General features: G+C 38.4%; 1 protein-coding gene across 38 annotated transcripts in view; it reads right to left on the bottom strand.

The window, feature by feature from the left end:
• Positions 1–415: 415 nt before the first annotated feature.
• Positions 416–22,874, bottom strand: part of EPB41L3 (erythrocyte membrane protein band 4.1 like 3) — a 236,963-nt gene continuing 214,504 nt past the window's right edge. For 7 of the 38 annotated variants that reach the window (XM_031658720.1, XM_017951559.3, XM_017951556.2 and 4 more), the window contains 14 exons: positions 18,786–18,839; positions 15,954–15,989; positions 15,685–15,750; positions 15,022–15,213; positions 9,156–9,230; positions 8,684–8,782; positions 6,844–7,572; positions 6,207–6,329; positions 5,278–5,646; positions 4,413–4,544; positions 3,822–3,920; positions 3,264–3,344; positions 2,874–2,990; positions 416–1,685 (listed from right to left, as the gene is read on the bottom strand). In XM_031658720.1, the coding sequence (XP_031514580.1) occupies positions 2,880–2,990; positions 3,264–3,344; positions 3,822–3,920; positions 4,413–4,544; positions 5,278–5,646; positions 6,207–6,329; positions 6,844–7,572; positions 8,684–8,782; positions 9,156–9,230; positions 15,022–15,213; positions 15,685–15,750; positions 15,954–15,989; positions 18,786–18,839 (2,166 nt within the window). In that variant the 3' untranslated portion in view covers positions 416–1,685; positions 2,874–2,879. Of the gene's footprint in view, positions 1,686–2,021; positions 2,286–2,872; positions 2,991–3,263; positions 3,345–3,821; positions 3,921–4,412; positions 4,545–5,277; positions 5,647–6,206; positions 6,330–6,843; positions 7,573–8,683; positions 8,783–9,155; positions 9,231–15,021; positions 15,214–15,684; positions 15,751–15,953; positions 15,990–18,785; positions 18,840–22,874 lie in introns of those variants that run through there. The other 31 variants (XM_017951560.3, XM_017951571.3, XM_017951573.3 and 28 more) reach the window with 23 other exon arrangements.

Below are 22,874 nucleotides of genomic sequence, written 5' to 3'. Positions count from 1 at the left end.
AAGACGAAAAAAAAAAAAAAAAAAAGCATGGAAGGAACGTGTAACACTCATTTGTAAGTTAGAAGCAATTTCGAATTCGCATTCCAGACTCCATGTTGATTTTTTAAAAAAACTAGGGTGGACACTGACTTAACAGAGCAATAGATATGCTGGGAAGAGGTGGATATGATGAAGGAAATGGATAACAGAGGCAGTGATTGTTAAAATAGGTCATGAGATTGTAGGCTGAGCAACCCAGCAGCCCTGTTTTATAGCAGAGCCTTGTTTCTTATTTAAAAAAAAAAAACCTAAAACTTCGAGGATGCGATTCAATGATGTATCTTTTAAAGCCTTGTCAGGCAACCAAATCTTTAAATATATGTATTTTGTTCCCATCTTCAATCCCTCAAAGGGTACAGACACTGCACACTGCATATTCTGTGTGGTTTTTTTTTTCTTTTTAATCTTGTAAAGACAGGATATCTCTACAGTGCAGATGATGAGGCCTTTGATGTCATGCAAATATTACTTCTGGACTAAACACATACAATACTGAAATTATTAAACATACAAACTTAGAGCTTTCAGTGCATTTGCTATTTTTATTTCGCTATGCAGAAACATACATTCACCATGGGCTGTGATGCAGGTGACTGTTTAATGGAGAATCTCTCTTTGTGAAGGCTATTTATAACTAACACTAAATAGTTTTAATTACAGTGGAAATTCTGTACAGTTTAAGGCTTGGCTCTGAACTAGAATGTAAATATGGACCAGATTTGAAAATAAAACACTTTCTTTTCAAGTAAAAGAAGAAAAATTAATTAAAAAATACACGGAAAAAGAAACTAAGAAAACAAAGCCACAGGAAGCCCAGCAGGTTCTCCTGAAGTGAAATTTCATAATATTGTGAACTAACAAAAATACAGGTTTTTCTTCCCAAAATAATGACAATTTACATATTTAGGACTTGTTAGGGAGCTCTGAAAAGTTCTCCGGATTGAACACAGACCAAAGCAAACAACAAGGAAGAAATCGCATTAATATGCTAAAATCAGTACTACCTTATAACAAATTAAATGAGATACACAAAGCAAGATTGGAAGCGTTAAATATTTCCAGAGGGTCAGAGAGTCATTAATGTTTATGGGTGAGAGTAATAAAACCAGATGAAACAAGTACAAGTTGTTTACTGAATAAACTTGGTTATTGGCACATCTAACCTGGGGAAAATCTGACGCACCGGACGGACCTAGACAGCTTCTAGCATTTGAGGGTAATCTTCGCTAATTGTAAACAAAAGGTTTGTTACCTAAGAAATTGCAATTTTGTTTAGACTTTAATAATAATAAACTATGAAAGGCATGAATTGTGTATGTGTTACATGAGATCACGGTTTATATTGTTGGTTATGAACGTGCAGGTATAGCTGAAAACGGAGACATTTTGTGAAAATTAAAAATGCTGCTCTTTTGTAATTTTATTGTTGCTTCATGCATTATCAGTTTAGTGATGCTGAATCAGATTGCTTTATTATGGGAAGATCTCTCTGCCAGTGTCTTTATTAATGGTCAAGGTCAATTCTTCTGGACTGAAATTTTCCATGGACAGATACAAGTCAGTTGGGTTAGAAGAGGGAATTCCATATAGGCTCTGGTTTTCCTAACGGTTTGCATGACTGCATTCATGTGCAAGCTAAGTTATTCCTGCAAGAAAGAGATGGGATTAGTTACTCATTTGAAAACAACGGAAAGATTTTCTCAGATCAAGGGCACAAAAAAAGTATCTTGGAGGTTCGAATGCTCATTTGGACAAGAGGCCACGACATTCCAGCGTTAAGTCACTGCCAATTATATGCTTTCTCTTAAGTAATTACAACAATGCCCACGTGGCTGAAGCTCATGGAAGAATTTTTTTTTTTTTTTTTTTTGCTATCTTCCAAAATATATTATTCATTTGAGTAAAATGAGTGGTTTTTGTATTTCTCTTTTAAGAGATGCCACACATCAATTTGTTTCTTAAACCAATGTTAGAGAACTTACTGATACATTAAATCTCTTAAACGTTTTATCACATCACCAAGTTGTGCAAGTCGCTCGACTGCTGCATTCAGCATTCAAAGCCCGCTCAGAAACGCTGACGGCCCCATGAGATCTTGCATGGCAGGTTAGTATGCATGACAAGTCTGTGTACACACAGATGATACAGTCTGCTCATGGCGCTGGCCAAGCAACCACCGGAAAGGCATGTGTGTTCTAAAGGACCACAAGGCTGCATTTTTTGCTTCCTCCTGAGACAGTGCTACACTAGGGAGAAAAATCATCCCAAAGAATACAGGAAATGTAAGACATCCAAAAAGAAAGTGAGTGCTCAGCTTTCAAATCAAAAAACAAAACCAAAGACCAAAGCATAAACAGGCTATAATCAAACATAGTTGAAGAGAAAGCTTACGATGGGATAATGTTGCCCTCGGAAGGAGAAAAGGGTATGTATTATTCCCCTAGTATTTGGAACACACAAATTGAGCCTCTCAGAGCAAAACTGCCTTAGTTCCAATTAGGCCACATGGCAAGTAAAATCAAATTTGACATTACAAATTTGGATAATGAAAGAGTGCAGGCCATGGAATAAAAGGGAATGCCAGGAAGACCACACAAGCATAGACTCTGCTCTTCCTTTATCCTCTGACTGGCAGTGCATGCAAAAACTCCACAAGAATGGAAGCTCTACATGTGAGAGAAACCCATAAACCAATTCTCCATCCTCTTGGTAACCAGCCCGACAAATGCCAGTGAGAGAACAGAGGAAAGGAGGGATCAGGTGAAGGATGAGAGGGAAGTACCCATGCCTCATGCCAGCCTAGGCAAGCCTAGAGAATCGGCGTCACCTCTTACCTCTGGTCAATCCTCTCCATCTTCTGGTGTGATCTCTGTCTCTTTATGGACCACTACTTTGGTCACTGACATGTCAGGGTGCTGCTCTTTGGCCTCTTTAATTGCCTGAGCCAGCGCCTATCCCCGGGAAATCACAGAAGGGCAGAAACAAAAAGGAGGTGGAACATGCATGATCAGTGGCGAGGTGGAGACTTACGAGCTAGATCTATATCCACAATTTACAAATGAGGTACAATGATTACAGAAGGAATCATAAATCACATACTGGAAAGTTAATTCGGGATTTTTTTCAGAATACATGCTGGACTAGAGGAAGAGCATTGAGACTGTAGGGCCAACAGGTTTTTCTTTGTTTCTCTGCCAGGGTATTTACCATCTCACACATACTACCTGGTCATGGTCAATGTCTGCATCCCCTGTGATGACTATTCGCTTCTCGATTCTTGTCTCTGAAATGCCCCCTTTCACAGTCTAGAAGACACAAAGAGAAGCTTTATGAATTTACTCAATGGGAGAAACCATCATGGGTCAGTGGGGGGAAATGGCAGAAGATGCTGACAGGGCATTAAGTGACATCATTCATTCTTTGAGAATTGAAATTAGAATTCTATGGCAGTTATTTCACATTTTTAATTCCAGAGGTGAGGACAGAGTGGAGGCCTTTGGGTCTGGATGGCCTGTGTTTCTGGAACACCTACCACACGCCAAGGGCCGGAGTAAGCATTAAGCTTAGGATATCAGAATGTATACTCCTAAAGGGGAACTCGGCCATGAGGACAAGTGCATCAGAAATCTAGAGGTTGTAAAAGCTGCCCTTGCAGCTATCCCGGCATCCTGAGCGTCAAGCCACCTTGTGCTTGTGCAGCCCAACCTGTGAGGAGTTCTGAACAAGCACCTTCCTCCAGCTCACTCTCAAGGAATCCTCTCCTGGGTTCTCACTCCACTTACTTTGGTGATGTGCGTAGTGGTGGTGGTACTGGTGGTTTCAGATGTGATCGTCTGTGCACTCATCAGCACGCCCGGCTCCAGATCTGTGCCTGGATCGACCTAAGGCAGCAGAGGAATAGACCCCTCATCCAGGTGCTCACACCTGCTCTTCAGAAGTTGGCCACGTTAGTTAAGTCATTACGACAATTTCACTATCTCCTATTACATAATCAATGTGGTCTTCAGAGTCTGAGAGCTGCTCCCAAGAATAAGAACTAAGGGCAACCAGAGATCACTGTCATTAAAAAAACTAAGGTTTCAGAAATGTGAGTGGTGGATGGGTGAGTGAATATTTTTCTTTCTCTGCAGCTAGGGAAACAGGTTTTTGAGGCTTTTTCTACACTTCGAGACACATAAAGACTTGGTCAAGTCACCTGCTGCTCCCTGATCACTAATAAAATGACCATTATTGCATCACTTTTAATAGAGATGGTCTGGTTGCTGGATCCTCTAAGTCTCATGAATTAAATATCGTGCAATTCTATGTAAACACACTAGGCCACAGAGGGGTGAAATGAGGAGCCAGGGCTCTGTCTTCACAGAACATCTAACCTGTGATGATTCATATGTGATGGTTTTGGTTTCGGTGTGAACTACTGGCACTTCCTTGGTAGAAATTTCTAGCTTTACTCCTCCTGGTGAAACACTGCCAAAACTGATGGTTTCCGTCTTCACTGTTGAGGACTGTGCCAAAGGGAAGTAAGCAGAGTGGCTGTTAGTTTGCACGAACACACTGTTTTCTTCCTTTTCCTCTCTGGTAGTGATAAGCACAGGTTAGTATGCAATAAATGTTTATGTGGAGAGTAAGCTGGGGAACAAGGCATACAACATGCACATGTCCAACAGTCTCCTGGACTCTTATAGCATTTTTATATGAAATGCTCTAAGTAAAGAAAAACATTTTAAAGCCAATAAGAAAAAAGTAAGTTCTCCGTTTAATAACTTCTTAGAAAGAAAAAACTAAAAAATGAGACATTAACTCCCCCAAATACTTCAGGAATCTCAATAAAAGAGGATAAAGAATAAAGTTCTGGCATTTAGGACCTGGGCAAGCATAGTTTTGGTGCTTCTGGAAAAGTGCACTGATCAGAAATAAATGTATCACATTTTCTAGTATCTTGGCCAACTTTGCATTTCCCAACTTTACTGCCAATTATAATAATTTCAGTGAGAGTAGAAACCGTTTCCTGGAGATATACTATTAATAATTAAGAGATATGTTTGCATGTGACCCCAAAGTTGGAAATCAGCATGGAGACTCCTAATAGGTATGAAAGAAGGAAATGAGAGGAGAAACACACTGCACATGGGAGAGGCCGAAAATTAAACTTAGCTCCACCTTTATGCTGGTCTAAATTTCCAGGCATCCTATCTCAGTTTTATTTTAGTGATAAAAGTAACATTAACTACTAGTTACCTCAAAATGAGGTTTTTGTTCCAAAGTTTCTGAAACGTGGATGGCTGCACTCTGCTCCTCTTGTTGCTCACGGGAAGCAGCGGCTGTCTCTTCCTGTTCCAGGACAGCTTTAGCGACCTCCTCTCCTCCTTCCTCTTTAGCCCCCTCGGTCAAGGCAGAGCCTTCTTTCCCTTTAATGCCCGTGAATGCGGGCTGTGCTGCAGCATCCCCGCTGTCTCCCACCGAGTAAGAAGCATCCCCACTCGCGTGCACCACATGCCGCTCCTCCACCAACATGGTCTCCTGCACCACCTTCTCAGTGCTAAGCGGCAGGCGGTGCACGGTGGGCTCCGTCTCTATTCCGCTGGACTCCGTCTTGGTTTCCATTTTCTGCATGGGAAGAGATTGTGGCATCAGTGTGACCTTCCATCAGCCGCAGGTCAGAAAATAACAAAAGCCGCTACTCGCCAGGATGTCTAAAGCCAGCATCAAGTGCTTATAACCAGAAACACTGACAAAAAATATCAATGAGCTTTCATTCCTCCCACTGGAATCTCTGATGCCTGCCCCTGCCACTGCTGCATGCACTGGAACCTGTGCAGCGGCTTCAGGATATCGCAAAACAAACAGAAGGCAGGATAAAGTGCAATTAACAAAACAAAAACCAAAGCATTGCTGCGCATTCACGTTGGTTTTGGCTGCTTTCTTAGACTCAACTGGTGAGATATAATGCCTTTAGAAATTAAATGCCATTAAAAAGTCTCAATATGATCGCCTTTTGAATATCTGAAGTACATTCTTGAGATGCAACTAAAGGCATGTGACAGACACCTTTGAGATGCTGAAGGCAAAAGCCAGTTGGATGCAACACACACACACACGCCCAAAAAAGGGGAAGGAAAGGCACGTGGGCACATTCAGAAACACCAAGGACGAAAACAAATGGCCACCTGAACCCAGCTTTGAGAAGTAGAAGTAACCCCTCCTATGAATTCTGTTGGTTTTCGCGCAGACTCTAATAAACTGAAGATTTCAGAGCCATCCATGAGCTTTTCCCCAGAAGACTGCTTAGTCTGAGTGAACAAAGAAAGGCAGAGTCAAGCACAAAAGAGAGACACAAACTCAGGCACATAAACATTCACAGCTTGTTAGACAAAATCGTAGGCAAAGACAGGAAGGAGGAAGAAGGAAGGAATCTCAGAGAGTTTGGAAACAGAAAAGAATGGGAAATAAAACAGAAAACTGGGGTGACCAGCTGCTCTTGTTTGCTAAAGCAGAGAGAGTTATTAGGATCAGGGTGGCGCCGATCTAAGCAGATAATTTTTTTTTCCCCTTCATTGCAAGCCACAGCAGCACTATCACATCTTGGGGACGGGGAGCTGGAAATAAAATGGAAAGTGTTTTAATGCTGACTTTGCACTGCAGTATTGATTTAACCATGAAAAAAAATAAAAAAGCTGGGTTGGCTGCTGTCAACATAAAGCCAGGCAGCAAGAGAAACGGAAAGGTTTGGGGTGGAAGGGGACTGCCTCAAAAACTGTCATGCTGGAATTGCAAACTGTGGCCCCAATGAGCGACACTGGTTACCACTACTCGGGAGGCGGACGACTCAGTAACGTAATGAGCAGTAGCAACGGTAAAGGCTGGTTCCTGGGAGTATCTCCATTCGGACAGGCTCTTCCTTCGGGGACCAAAGAGGCCCACTTTTAAGACCTCACTCTCAGGCACTTGCTCTGTTTTGCTGAAGCGTCTGCCTTCCAGGCCAGGGAGGACAGCCACGTCCTTCCCCTGCTGTGGAGCCTTCTCGAGGTCATCTTCTTCAGGACTCTGCCGGCGAGACTCAGCCTCCTTGATGGGCGCCAGGGATTCGGACAATTTCCGCTTTGTCTGCACTTCGGGTCCTCTCTTGGATTTCTCATCAGCGAGGGCTTCCAGGACCTCATACTCCAGGCCGGGAATGATCTTCACGGACTCTGACATTTCTTTCTCCATTTTCTGAAGTGCTTCCATAGCGGAGGGCTGCCCCACTTGCTCGCCCTCTTTAGCTTTCCCAGTCATAGTAACAATTCTGCCGGAGACAGTGTCATAGGATTTTCCTAGAGTGTATATTTTCTGTTTGCTGTCTTCTTTCAGTTGCATTTCTCGAGCCAAGTCTTCGAAGCTATGCATTTTAATAGTGCCAGATTTTAATATGTCGGCTGGGAGGTCACCAGTTCTACTGCTCACAGTCACCACCTTGTAAGTCACAATCTTTTTCGAATCACCATCAACTACCTCAGTTGGTATTTTGTCTACAATAACCCAATCCTCTGTGCCCTATATTTGAAATATAAAAGCTAAATTAGAAATTCTGATGGTATCTCATTTCTAAAATAAGAACCCTTTAAGAAAACCAGGGCAAGTGCTACATGCAGGTCTGTGATGGAACTGTACAGTGTTCATGTTATTATCTAATAATTATGGCTGCAATCTCTTCTCCTCTGAAATGATAAACTAGAAACTTCAGCTCAGAATACATTCGGTAGGTAGAGCTGCAACTTACTTAAACTGGAACATACTTTGCAGTACATTTTTTGAAGAACAGATTTGTTCTTATGATAAATTTTGGATCATTTTATATTTCAAGATTAAATAACATTATTGATGTTGTTCTACAAGTTACTTAGCTTTACGTGTGTGGGGATAAAAACTTTTCCTCGTTAAATATAATCTATACTTCATATACTATTGTTCTTACAAAGAACTTCCCGACATTCTACAAATTTATGTAAGTATTTTCCATATTTGTAAATTGTGTTTCCTTATATAGAGAATAGAATCTATGATAGCACTTATTATTCAATAAATATTGAGTGTGACTGTGTTCAAGGCATTGTAATGAAATACTTCCCACAGAAGGGACACTATTAGAGCCTCTTGTAGTGATCTGTACATTGTTCAAGTCTTACTGTTTTTTAAAGAGATGGGGTCTCCTTAATGTTGCCCAGGTCAGCCTCGAACCCTTGGGCTCAAGTGATCCTCCCATCTCAGCCTCCCCAGGAGCTGGGACTACAGGCACATGCCACTGTGCCTGCTCCAATCTTATTTACAAGTGAAGTTCATTGTCTAGAAGTTTCTCTCTCACTTTCTCTAGTGTTAGTTCCAGTAAGGCAAAAGAAATGAAAGCTAAGAAACTTGTATTCAGGGAGGCAGAACACAATGTGACCAGGTAGATTAATAGCTTCACAGATTACAGAGGGAAGAGATAGCAAACCAGGAGCAGGTGAGTGCCTTGGTTTACGTTTTAAACTAGGATGTTTTCTAGAAACTTTTGTGTTTATTACAGCCTGAAAACTTAAATCTAGAAATACGTGTGCCTTCAAAAAAATCACTACAGGTTGATCTACATGTTATTGCGAGATTAAATGAAATGAATGGAAAGAATAACCTCTAGGGTTGATGGGACAGTTTTCTGGAAAATTATTTGACGAGAAGTAACCACAGAGTCAGCAGAGTCTCCTTCCTGCATTTTCTTTATCACACTTGGCTAGTGGGGAAACCAATAAGAATTCAGAACTTTCACAATCAATCAACATCATCTAAATTAGCACCACTCTACAGGTAAAAACAGGCAAGAAAACAACATTTCAGCAAGATTATTATTCAAAAGTAAGTCAATGACAACATACAGAGGAAAATCAGCTTGGATTAGAGGCCATAAAGAAATGATGCATAACTGCTAACTAAAATATTAAGAAAATTCAATTTTCCCTTCCCCAGAATCTAACTCCAAATTATGTACCTACCTTGGTTTTAAACAAGATAAATTTAAAAGGGAAAATAAAAACTAAAAACATTTTAATGACACTGAAGTCTGAAGACCAATTTCTTCTGGAAAATCCTTTATGTTTGGTTTTTACCTGAGACTCAAGGAATGGAGCGCTTCCTTGCTGCAAAAATATAACTGTTTCAGAAATCTCTGTTTCTTCTTGGGTCTGTTTGAATAAAGGGGGTTGGGTTGGAGAAGAGGAAGTAGACAGTTTCCAAAAAGGCAAGTTAGGAAGGGAGTTCTTTCATTGTATTCTATCTATCTATCATCTCATATATCCTCATAATATTCATTCATTTTCTTCCTGCAGGAGTAAATTATTGTTTATGCATTTGAAAAATGATCTGAAACTACCTCAAAATTTAGTTTTTTCCAAAGAGTTCAGATTTTCTGAAACTTTGGGGTTAACTTCGGGGTTTATATAACTCAAATGTTCTTCATTTCTACAAACATAGAACATATAAGAACAATATAAAGGCATTTATTCTTGGCATTTAAACCATGTTTATGTTGGTATTAAAAAGTGAGTATTTAAAATAAAACATTAAGAAATTTTTTTAAAATTTAAGTTAGGAATTAAGCCTGACTTCTATTTCTGACAAGCATCTTACTGTATTCCCTATTTAGGTGCTGCCTGTTACAGAGTAGTGAAATGCACACAATGTCACCACATTAGCTGCTAATTTAAATAAACCCAGTTATACTTACATGAATTGATTTACTGTCCCACAAGAAAACAAAAAATACTCAATGGCTTTATTTGAACTTTTATAACATGGTTAATAATTTTTTAAAGTGAATTTCAAAATATCTTGCTGGAAAATTAAGTATATCAATTCATACTTTAACCTAAAAAATTAAGAAATATTAAGTATTTCATGTTAGGAATTAGATTTTTGCTTTTTAACTACTTTTTGTTTTTTTCTCTAGTATTAAATAGGCACAATTCAGGTGGCAACACATTAGCTACCAAGCCTAAGTTGAACCAAGCGTTCAACTTCACAGAGCAAGGACAGAAAGGATATTTTGGAAGATTAACTTAAAAATAACGATGGAAAGCTCAAAGTTTCCAGACAAATGAAACTTTTAAAATACATCTTATCATTACAAACAATGTAATTTTATGAGGACTATTTAAAATTTCTTTTTGTCTAAATATCTACCAGTACTACATTTAATCATTTGTTTGCAAGAGATTGTAGGGGAACATTGGAATATTCTGCAGGACCTACTGACAGATTTTGATAGTATCATTCTCAAATGGCTCTTTCTAATGAGAAACAAGCCATTTTCAGAGGAGGAAAACAAAAACAAAAAGAAAAACAAAAAAAATCTCTGTCCCGCTGCATTTTGGAGGATGGTATTGGAAAAGATAAAATGTACCATGTGGAATCATTAAATGTGGATTTTGTTTCTTTTCCTTTTTTGTTTTCTTTTTTTTTTTTTTTTTTTGCTTTTAATCATAGCCTCTTTTGCAAACAGAAATGAGAAACAGCAAGGAAAGGTCAAAATTATAGGTAGTTTTCAGAATAACAGTGCTAGGTCTCTAATTATCATCACTGAGCTAAATATTATTCCTAAGATAAAAGCTTCACAAAACCCCCAGCAAAACAGTGGTTTTCAGCATATCCTGGTGTCTGAAACCAACTAATTTAAAAAATGCCTATGTCTTATAATTGAAAATATTAACAGTGTCTACATTCCAAACTGTGTATGTCCAATAACATAAACAGGTAACATAGGGAGTAGATTTTAAAATGTAATTCTATATATGGTCAACCTCCCAATATAGTTAGTCTAGTTAAATAGAGAAGTGAAGAGGTACTGATAAAGAAAAGGTGATCTAAAGATTCACTTTTATTAGGGGTTAGGATATAGTCAGATATATAGCCCAACCATTTCATTTAGTTACTTAACCATTATAAGTTATTAATCTTAATATCATAATTGGAAAACAAGGCCCTATACTGGCACATAAAATTCATAACAGTGTCATTTCCTGTCGGGTGATTAAAGGTTTCTACAAATAAATTTTAGGAAATGGTCAAATTTGCAAATATAGAATTTGCAAATCATGGGAACTGACTATAGTAATCGTCTTGCTTAAGGAATTACTGTACAGTGAACACACCTGTAAAACTAGCACTCACATAAAAGAGAGGACAATATTGGCGCAGCATACATACCAGTAGGTACTGCTTTTTTATTGTGTTTTGGAAACTTTTGGTATTCAAGTAACCACTAAGGAATATAACTCTAACATGGACAAGGCTTAGATGCATCATGAAAGCCTGTCATGGGAAGGGTTTGTGGACAGAGGATGTACCTGGGCACGCTGCACATACCACATGCCTACCCTTCTACCCTTCCTATGTTTGGTGGGCCCTGTGTGTGGGTTTATTTGCCTATTTTCTAAAGCAAATGAGAATTAGATATTATTTGCTGCTTTGGGGCATCCTTGCTACTTGTCTGCTATTAACTCAAATATCTGAAACTTGAAACAATCGGCAATCAAATTTCCATTTTATATACGAAACAAACATAAAATTCTCAGGACATAATCATCATTATTAGCTTGCTGTATATAATTCTAACTATAATTTTCTTTGAATTGTTCATAAATTGGTAGCATTTTGTAGAAATAATTATTATAACAATTCAACTACTATAGATACAACAAAACAAAGAAAAAAGATGGTCACATTAAAACTCAAAAGATCTTTAGGTTTTTTTCTTCAAAATACCATTTTGTCACTGAGACAAAAAAAAAACAAAAACAGAACCAACTAAGCTTTGGGACGTCATAAGTTTGGGGTCACCAAATCTAAGTTTCTTTCTGATTCTGACACAAAATAACCACTACTTTATTAGAGATGTCAATTTTAAAAATTAAGTTAAATATTTCCATTTAGAAGTAACTGGATTTCCTTCTAAACTGGTTGATCACTATTTAATTGAAGTGGGCTTTATTACAAAATAGAGTAATATCAAATTAGTAACTTACTTTAAAAAATATCCCCTCCAAAATAAAAATCTTTTGGTTATATATTTATAAACCAGTATGTTTTCTACGTGCATAACATACAAAGGATTAAAAAAAGGATAAAATTATCTTTTGTGCTTTTCACACACAAAAATAACAGAAACTATGGTTTTAATATAGAAATTGGCAATAATTTAGAGCAAAAGAACTTTCTGGTTTGCTCTGAAGGCTATCTACAGGGCCCTCGATTGGAGTATAAACTCGGTATCATCGATGACTATGAGGTCCTGGAGAAGAGTAGAAGAGAGGACAGGTCACTCTGCCTGGCCCTGCTGCCATAGGGAGCACAGCACCCTGACACCTAAAGAGATCCCTTTTCCCCTGGGACTTGAAGCTCCTTTGAGATGCTTTTCAGGGCTCCTTTGATAAGCAGAGTTAATCAGCCCTGCTTCTAACGAGTTCTTTATATCTAGTCAAGCTCTTTCTGCTATGTCTCCATTCACAGTGTGACAGAGCAGTGAGGGACTGCAAAACAACCCCGCAGATGCTGAAGGCAGTGAGGACACCAGCCTTTGCTCTTCTCCAGTTTAAATAACCAAACTACTTTGCCATTCTGCAGAGGGCATATTTTTCTTCCTTAATGATGTTGAAAAAATCCTTTCTTGGCCTTCTCCAGTTTTTCTGCACTAACACAGAAAAAGCATTAATATCCAGGGAAAGTTCAGTATATTCAAAACACTCCTTAAATTATTAACATCCTTGGGCTTATCAAATGTTAATTCTCTCACGTTTAGGGTTTTACAGATGTAAAAAAATTATCTTACTAGTCTAACGACCTAGACTTATGAAGTTCCCTTGTTTATTGGCACCACCCTTTAAATTCTCTACGTTGTTCCCTAACCTTTCATTCAAAGTGGCCATTACTTAGCATTTAGCTTTGTTTGCTTTGCTTTGTTCTGTTTGGGGTGGCTAGTTTGTGTTTTTGTAATTTAATCCAGTATCTGATATCTTTACAGCCAGTAAATTATTTCCAAAAGATAGTAGAAATAGGGTAAGCCAAACTTAACCAATTATAATAAAATTTATGAGAGCATAACTTAATATTGTAAGGACTATTATTTAAATCAATCTGAATGTGAAATTTGTCCCTTGAAATGCAGTAGTTTGAATGGAACTGAAGTTTAATGGTACAAGAATATGTTGGTAATTGTACTTTTCATTTATTCTGCATAAAAGGGTCCTTTTTAAGTAATTCAAATGGACATAGACCTATTTTTTATTAGCTAGGTTTGGGATTGTCATGAACATAGTGAGAGTGAGTTCTTGATTACTTTTGATAAACAGCTTTAAAACGTTTAGCACATGATCAACAATAAGTGTAATTTAATTCTTATTTTTACTGCAAGGACTTAAGCACTGCATATAGAACACTGTTTAAAGAATTTTTCTCTCACCAAAGCCTAAGTTTTAATGTTCTACTCTGTGTCCATTTCCTGAACAAATATTTCCCGATAAAGTGGTCTTACAGAAAAGGAGGTTAACCAATACAATGCTAAAAAAGATGCAGTTTTCAAAAACTACTTTTTTTGAAACAGAGATAAAGCAACATGGTGCCTAACAGTAGACAGTCAAATTAGCACTACAGTAATTTTTGGTTCCCACACAATGGGAGCCCTGAAGTAATACCAGCTGAATCCTCAGAGTCTTTGGTTGTACATTTAAAAAGAGCTTCCCTGGGAGGCTGAGGTGGCAGATCATTTGAGGTCAGGAGTTTGAGATCAGCCTGACCAACATGTTGAAATCTCACTTCTATTAAAAATACAAAAAAATTAGCCAGGCATGGTGGTGCATGCCTTGTAGTCCCAGCTACTCCGGAGGCTGAGGCAGGAGAATCACTTAAACCCAGGGGGTGGAGGTCACGCCACCGCACTTCAGCATGGGCGACAGAGTGAAACTCCATCTCAAGAACAAACAAACAAACAAACACACACACAAAAAAACTGTCTCAAAAAAAAAAATCTCTTTAAATGTACAGCCAAAGTGTGTGAAATAACCTTACTTAAAAAAAAAAATTCTGGCCACTACTTTCCCCATAAAACATCTACTAGAAACTGATTATAAATTTGGCCAGATGCGATGGCTCATGCCTGTAATCCCAGCACTTTGGGAGGTCAAGGTGGGTGGATCACTTAAGGCCTGGAGTTTGGTACCAGCCTGGCCAACATGGCGAAACCCCATCTCTATTAAAAATACAAAAATTAGCCGAGTGTGGTGAAGGGTAGCTGTAGTCCCAGCTACTTGGGAGGCCAAGGCAGGAGAATCACTTGAACCTGGGAGGTGGAGGCTACAGTGAGACAAGATCGCCCCACTGCACTCCAGCCTGGGTGACAGAGCAAGATACCATCTCGAAAACAAAAAACAAAAAACTTAATATAAATCAATTAAAATAATCAGTTATAAATAAAAATCAAACAAAACTCTTATTATATCAATAAAATCCTGGTGTAATATCTCAGAGTAAAATTGTCCTGAAATGCTATCAACTTCACGTTATCATTTAGTCAAACAATCTCAATGGGCCTCATCTTAGAACTGATGAGAATAAGTATTCAGAGTGTTTGTCAATGCAAAAGTAGAAAGCATATGCGGAAAAAGTATCAATCATGAAGAGAATACCCTGATTTCTCTCAGTTATAAAATCTAGGTTTATGGTCAGAATCAGCTGATTTTTCGTGATAGTCTCCCTGTGGCTTCCTGCCCTAAGAACCATCTGACGCTATTACTCACTCCTCAGCCACTTTAATCATTTTACTTTGCAGTTTTCTTTTGGAGCACTGAGCATCTCAGCTCAGGTTAAACATAGGTAGGAAAAGAGATTTTCTACCCAGAAGCTTGTCAAGTGCAATTCCACACCCTGTAGAGAAGGAAGGCAGGTAAACAGAATGTGAATCTGACCACAAGCCTGACTACTGACCTCTTCAGGGACAAGTGGTTCGATCATGGGGGCATCCTCCTGCCTGGCGGCCAGTCGCACCGGGGAGGTGGAAAGCCTCTTCTCCCATTCATTCGTTATGGCAGTGTCTGTTGAGGTTTCTAAGAAGGTTCTTTTTAGCTCGCTAATGTTGGTTTGATGTTTCATCAGGTCATCTTGAGTTTTTTCTAGCTCCTACATTCAGAACACAAAGTATCCAACAGTCAACGTTTCACATGTGTGTTCCTTTCAGCTCTTTTGTTTGCTTTTAAAGTAATGTCAATCTTATTAGTAGTCAAAATAAAACAAAATTTTGATCAAGGCTCATGGCACTACCACAAACACTCTGGTGAAAATGTGATTTTCCCATGGAAAGGAAACAGAAAAAAAAAAAATCTAGTTCACACAAACATGAATACCAAAAGAATTTTGGAAGGTAAACTATAAAGAGTACCATTCACATGTATCCTGAGAGAATTAAAATAAATATACATACAGGAAAAGGGATCTATATCTAGGAGAGAATAAGGAATCAAAAGCTGAGAAGTCATCCCCACTTATTAACAGATGAGCACACAGTTCATGCATCACAGTACAAGCCCAGAGGTATTACACTAAAAGAAAAACACCACACACAAACATGCACTGGTATATACCAATACCAACCTCTAACATAAGATTACTATGTTTGACATACACATTTTCACCCTTTATTCGTTTAATCAGACTATTCTGAAAAAAGTGGAGAAGAAAGGGAAAAGTAAGGGACACAGTCATCAAGGGAACAAATGCCAACCTACACACTGCACCAACAACATGGTAACCAGCTACAGAGCATGCTGAAAGATCTGAATGCTGTAGACAAACAACGACTTATCACACACTGGTTGTTTTTTTTTTTTATTGTTGTTGTTGTTTTGTTTTTAATGTTCTACCTGTGCCTTGAGCTCTGCATCTTCCTCCTGGTCCGACTGCCAGCATCAAGAAAGAGTGGGAAATAAAGTCTTACATGCAATTTACTCTAAGATTGAAGAACTATGGTCTACACAGACTTGCTAAATGTGGGCACTCGTACGCTCTTGCATATGGATGCCACTTCTTTCTTATACACAAACCACAACATTCTCACACACAATTAGGAAGCTTAATAAGAATATAGGAACAAAGGAGTGAAAGAGTTCTTGCCTGGTGGGTCTTTGGCATTTTGACCAGCAGACACACGTGGTTGAGAGGGTGACAGCAAGGGTGTGGCAGGTTTTTCTTGATGAACATTAGAAATAGTTCAGGAAGCGAGGGGAGCCAGATTAAAATTAAAATTTGTAAGAATAGCTATGATGATACAATAATGAGAGCTCAAGTGTAGTGTATGAATCCCGCCCTATGAGGTTAGTAATTATGATTCCCAATTGGTAGACCAGAGAACCCATGCTCAAAGAATATGAAGAATTTTGCATGGACATTCCCACAATTTAAAGTTTCTTGAGACTGTGATTTTCTTTTTTCTTTTTTTTTGTTTTTTGACAGAGTCTCGCTTTGTTGCCCAGGCTAGAGTGCAATGGTGCGATCTTGGCTCACTGCAACCCCCACCTCCTGGGTTCAAGCAATTCTCCTGCCTCAGCCTTCCGGGTAGCTGGGATTACAGGGGCCCGCCACCACGCCTGGCTAATTTTTTGTATGTTTAGTAGAGACGGGGTTTCACCATGTTCACCAGGCTAGTCTTGAACTCCTAACCTCAAGTGATCCCAAAGTGCTGGGATTACAGGCGTAAGCCACCACGCCTGGCCAATTTTCTTGAATGTATATAGTTAAAAACAAACTTGGGAGGGGAGAAGACAAATATGGGGCAAGTAAGAAAGTTTTTTTTAAAAAGAGAAATCAACTACTATCAACAACAGCATGATTTCTTTTACAGGTTTTAGACGGGACAATTTTTGAGATTTGAAAAAATACAGTTATCCCAAAGCCACCTCATTCTCCTGGTTTTTCTAATTTCAAGGAGCAGTCTAATCCCTGGACTGCTGTCTGAGTATCAGTAATTAGTAAGCAGGCCAAGCCACATGTGTATGCAGCAGCAAAGCTGTGTCTCTCACTATGGCTCTTGGACTCAGGACTGGGTATTATGCCCTTGTGCTAGGAGAGGAGACCCAGAATGAAATTCGAGGGAGAAAAGGATCACACCAAGTCAGGGGCCTTAAGAAAAATCATTTAGTCTACCTAGGTCTCCCTCTTCTTATTTGCCAATGGGGACAAGACTGCTTACTCTTCATATTCTATACTGACCACTGTTGTGTTTGCCACCTATAGAAGGGGAAGAGTTTCATCAGTATCACGGGGCAAACAGGAAATTGAAACACAGTGCTAATGTGCTGGTGACACGCCCATTCTTCAGTGCAGGGGGTTCACAGCTCTTCATTTTATTTTCAAACTTCATAATCTACCTATGTGACAGGTATTCCCTTGCATGCTTTAAATGTTATATAACAAATTTTAAAACTACTGTAGAAGTTTAAGGTATTATTATTAACATATTTTTCCTTTTAGTGCACTTTAAGATTCCAATGAAATTTACTGGATGTACTACCCTGTGGCTACATGTAACTAACTCTTACAAAATCAAGGTACAGCTTTGTGATAGTTGGCAAAGAAAATTACCAACTTGTAATAGATTTATATACGATTGCTTAAAAGAATCTGCATAATAGTTTTAACAATATCATCTTTAACATTAAATTATGATTTTCAAGTTTTGGATTGAACTCTGGCATTTTTAAAGAAAGAAACCTAATAAAATGCCATCATGAAAGATTTTTTCTGAAGATATTTTCAATTAAGTGATATACAGATACCACTTACAACATTTTTAGTTTTTTTCTAAATACTCAACTAGAAAACATTATTATAGTAGGATGATGCAAAAAATAACATAAAAGCAACCTAAAATAAACATTATTACAAAGTAAAAACTAAATTCTGCTAGTAAAAAGTAGCCGAATTAACATCGATAAACGTCTTCACTTCCATTAGTACCCAGACATTATTTTTAAAGCTATTTTAACTACTTAACGGTAGAGAAGATTTGAAAAACAATATAAGCCACACACACACACACACAGACACACACACATTTAATGTACCCTAAAGAAAAAAGGAGAAATAACAGTATATCTTCTATCACTGTGTAATGTGATTACGTTTTTCAAAAATAAAGTACTAACAATAATTTGAAAATTCATTTCTTATGAGTGACCGAGGCTATGGTCAAAGGCTACAAAAATGAGTAAGTCTTATTTTAACAAGAATTATTTCACCATTGGGGAATTAAAAATATATCTGCATCAAGCCAAAATACTAGTTAATTGTGACCTTCTTCCCATTCATTCTATCATGCATCTATAGCCTCTCATTTGAGATAGAATTTTTTCTTAAAAAAAAATGTATTATCAGTCTAGGCAAGTAGTTCTCAAAATACATCCTAAGATATGCAGAGTCAATATCACCTGGGAACTTGTTAGAAATATAAATTCTCAAGTCCACCCCCAGCCCTTCTGAATGAGAAACATGAGGCTGGAATCCTCCAGGTAATTGTGATGTAGGCCAGAGTTTAAGAACCACTGGTCTAGATGACAAAATACATATTTAACTCCTACTGTTAAAGTTAGAACTGATTTCCATTACAACAGCTCATATGTGGAGTTCTTAAACGCAGAGCCACCCCACAAGGCGATTTCGGTACGCCACTACCAGCCACTCTCAGCCACGATACCAACCTCAGTGGCGGTGGTCTCCCCGTCGGCTGCAGTGTCCGTGCGCTCACTGTCGGTCTGTTGACCACAGAAGGGATCAGGTTCCAGGAGGAAGGCAGGGACAGAAAGTAAACCATCTGGTCAAACATGGTCTGGCACAGGTCGGACAGATCATTTTCTTTCTCTGTGATTTCTCTGTGTCATACTACCTTCCCACAAGAACACAAGTTCAAGCAAAGCAACAGAAGGGCCAGAGCTAGGTGTCATCAGCAGAGCCAACTCATAGGAAGACCTGAGGCGCACTCAGCTGCAGGAGCTGGGGAGCCACGCTGACCTGTCCGGTTCTATGTCTCAGGGAAACCGATTTGTCTTCCCCACACCCCTCCTCCAACTTTTAACTAAAAACCTCAAGCAAGATCTCCTTAAAATGTTTAATGCAAATAAAATGGATGTTTATATATATTTTATTCTAGTAATATTTCATATCTCAAAGGTAAACGAAAATGTCAATTTACAGAAAAAGCTACTGTAACAGTCACTGGACTTTCAGCCCCTCATTTATACCATTATGATAATTTACATCCATCTAAGGCCTTCAGGCTGTCCGCATTACCTGTCAATTATAAAAGGCACAATGCCAGTGACTCACAGGTATATATATATTTTTTATGGGAAAAAAATAACTCAATTTTCAAGTAGCGTTGCTAACTCGATATTTTTTAAGACTGCATGTTATTTTGCCCCACCCTCCAATATAAAGAAGTATACTGAAGTATGTATTTAAACATCTTGCTCCAAAAATACCATTCAAATGAAGCAAATGATAAGAAGAATTGTTGAAACAATAGACAGAGAGAGAGAAAGAGAGAAACATCTACTTGGAAACAAATAAAACAAAGCACAGCATTTGACAGAGCCTAGGTTTTGAGGAGAATGAGAACAGTAATTTCAGGACTGGTTTTTAATCTGTTTCACAAGAGTTTATGGCTTACGAGCTGTTTTCTCTTGAGTAGAGGAGAGCCATGGACATCTAAATGTCCTAATATTAACTGACTTTCCCTACACAGATATCAACTAATCATTAATAAAGTTCCCTTCATCAAATATTTGTGATTAATATTTTGAAAACAAAAATCAAAATGGGAGGGGAGTCTACGATGCTGAATCTGCTTCTGAAAATAACCTCCCACTACAAAGAACAAGAAATGTCAAGAAGGGACAACTGGGACAGTGCTGTTTCCACTGACAAAACTAAACTCCTGCTAGGCTGATTTCTTGGCACTAGCTGCATGTTTCATGTTGCATACTCCTAAAAGAAAGGGAGGCTGAACACACACTCAGCACATGTACCTCGGGACACCATTCTGGCACCTTTGCTACCAAGTCTAAGTGGAAAATAATTTTCCGGAGGTTGGTAAGGAAAGCATGTTGACACATTTTCGTGACCTGACCAGCTTGGTTAACAACTGGGGGCAGGAGGTGGCTGTTAAGTTTCTTAAAAGGGTGATTGTTGCTATGGGATTAGTATGGCTGTACCGAGTGACAGCCCTGGGAAAGGCCAGTTTGAATTAGTAAGAGAGACTGGTTATTTGTTTAGGTGTACAGAATAACTCAAAGATCTTAGGCTTTCAAGAATAAATAAGAATGACTTGCACTTAGTGTTTTATTTTTTTAGACAGGGTCTCGCTTTGTCACCCAAGCTGGAGTGCAGTAGTGCAATCTTGGCTCACTGCAACCTCTGCCTCCTGGGTTCAAGCGATTCTCGTGCCTCAGCCTCCCTAGTAGCTGGGACTATAGGTGCATGCCACCATGCCTGGCTAATTTTTGTACTTTTAGTAGAGACAGGGTTTCACCATGTTGGCCAGGCTGGTCTCAAACTCCTGACCTCAAGTGATCCACCTGCCTTGGCCTCCCAAAGTGTTGGGATTACAGGGGTAAGCCACTGCACGCCCAGCTGGGATGACTTGCATTTAGTGTTCTAATTAGTTGTGTCAAACACTTATAAAACTCTTGAAAGTGTTTCTCCTCCAGTCTAGCTTATTTCCCTTATGGTTTTAAAATTTACTTCAGTAACTTGCAAGCATTTTAGCATCAGGGGGCAGTGGTCGTTAAAAGGGAAAGGTTTAATGTCAGATGAACATGAGCTCAAATCCTTTCTGTTCAAACCTGTGGCACATTGGGTACTTTTTATATTTTAGTCCCAGTTTCCTTCCCATAAAATGGGGAAAATAACAGCCCTAACTGTATTGGATAATGGATAGTAAATGCTTTATATAATGCCTGACACACCCAGAGCTTAAAAAATGCCTATAATAATTATATTATATAGTTATTCCTATTTTTCTTAGCCATATACAAATAGCATAGTCCATATACAAAATTTCTTGAATTCCTACTTAGCATCTAGTCAGTCCGTAGTATAGTGCCTGATCAATAGTAAATAAATGAATAAGGCTGAATAAAGTAGTTTTTATATCAACTGGTATTTCTATAATGTATGATGCCTACATAAAACTGCAAATGTATAGCATATCGTAAACTATTATATAATACTATGTTTATGTAATTTAAAATGTTGTAAATCAGTTAATCAATTTTTCTTCCTCTTGATTTGAACTCATCTCTATTTTTCTTTGTATTATCAAAAAATTACTCAGAAATACACATGTAATAGCATTTTCTGGTTTGGGGAGGTAAGTTCATCTCATGTTTCTTGATAGGATATTTTGATATCCTGCCCCTTCTTATTTGACCATTCTGAAAGTACAAAAGAAAAATCATGACTGGTCAATAGCTTTATAATGTGAAATGATGAAGCCTTTTTATACTGGATTTCACTCTTGAGAAAGGCTGGAAATAAGCCACTGTAACATGTTAAAAATGTAAGCAATGATGATACAATATTTAAAAAGAATTAATTGCTAGTGACTTGGCAAAACCAAAGTGACAAGGCTGAATTGTATGTTAAGAAGTTACCCAGTGTAGCTGCCACAGTGCTTGAGGCCTAGAGATGAAATCAGGCCATGTAAGCAAATGGCAATTTAAATAAAACAATCCAGGATGACCTCAATATGAGTTCTCTAGCTCAGCCTGAACTAGAATGCACAGCTCTTAACACTTCAAGAGACAACACTGAACAGATGGCTAGTTACAGAGTCTGATGGCAGGAGAGCTATCATATGGGCTGACTAGGGCTGCGGAGAAGGGTGATGAAGACTCCAGTGGTCAGTGCTAATTCATGGTTTCGGAGGTTTGCGATAACAAGGACAGTTATGACCGGGAAGCTCCAATCACATGTTCACTAGCTTGTAACAAGTAACTGCTGTGATTTGTTTTGCCAATGTAATGCAGACATGCCCAAGTTTAACATTAATTCTCATGCACTGATTACAACAAGATGTATACCCTGGATTAGGCACAAGATCTGTGTGGTTTGCTATACAAAAGTTCAAACATTTATTTTGAATTTAGAAAAGCATAAAACAGCAATCTTTTTTGCCTTATGTTAGCTTGATGACTAACTCCACTGTTAAAGGAAAAATATATCTCCATGTTAGAAATCAGCTAATAAATAATAAAATTGTCTTTGTAGACAATATTGTGTTCTTAACTGTAATATGTTCTAGTCCAACACTATTTGATAATATTACCAATATGAGAAATAGTGATATTAAAGCCTAGGATTTCAAGTAGTTCTCAAAATATTTTCCATGTGTAAAAAGTTATTTATATATCAGTTGGAGCAAATCGTTATATATAAAACTCAAGAACCTTGAAAATGTCTCTTATGCAAAATCTATTAAGCGTAGACTTTTACTTAAAACACCTGTGAGACCATTCACATTTTTTTTCCTTCCGCTGCAAAGAAATGGTCATAATTCCACTAACTAGAGATACTCGCACACCCTCAACATATAATACTACATACTCACAGGTGCGGCTCAAATTATGACTTTCTAGCTGAGCACAGAATCAGACTTTCTTTCCTTTTTTAGCATTGCCTTGACTTTGTGACTTTTGAAAAAAATGGTAAGGTATTTTCCTTTTCTCCTGTCACAACAGCTCTTGTTCTGTGGGAACAGGAGGGCTGCAGGGAGCCTGCGGAGAGGTGTG

The sequence above is a fragment of the Papio anubis genome, chromosome 19 (genome assembly GCF_008728515.1).
Source record: "Papio anubis isolate 15944 chromosome 19, Panubis1.0, whole genome shotgun sequence".
NCBI lineage: Eukaryota > Metazoa > Chordata > Mammalia > Primates > Cercopithecidae > Papio > Papio anubis.
Note: the sequence above shows the minus strand (reverse complement) of the source record. Positions and strands in the feature narration are given on the sequence as shown.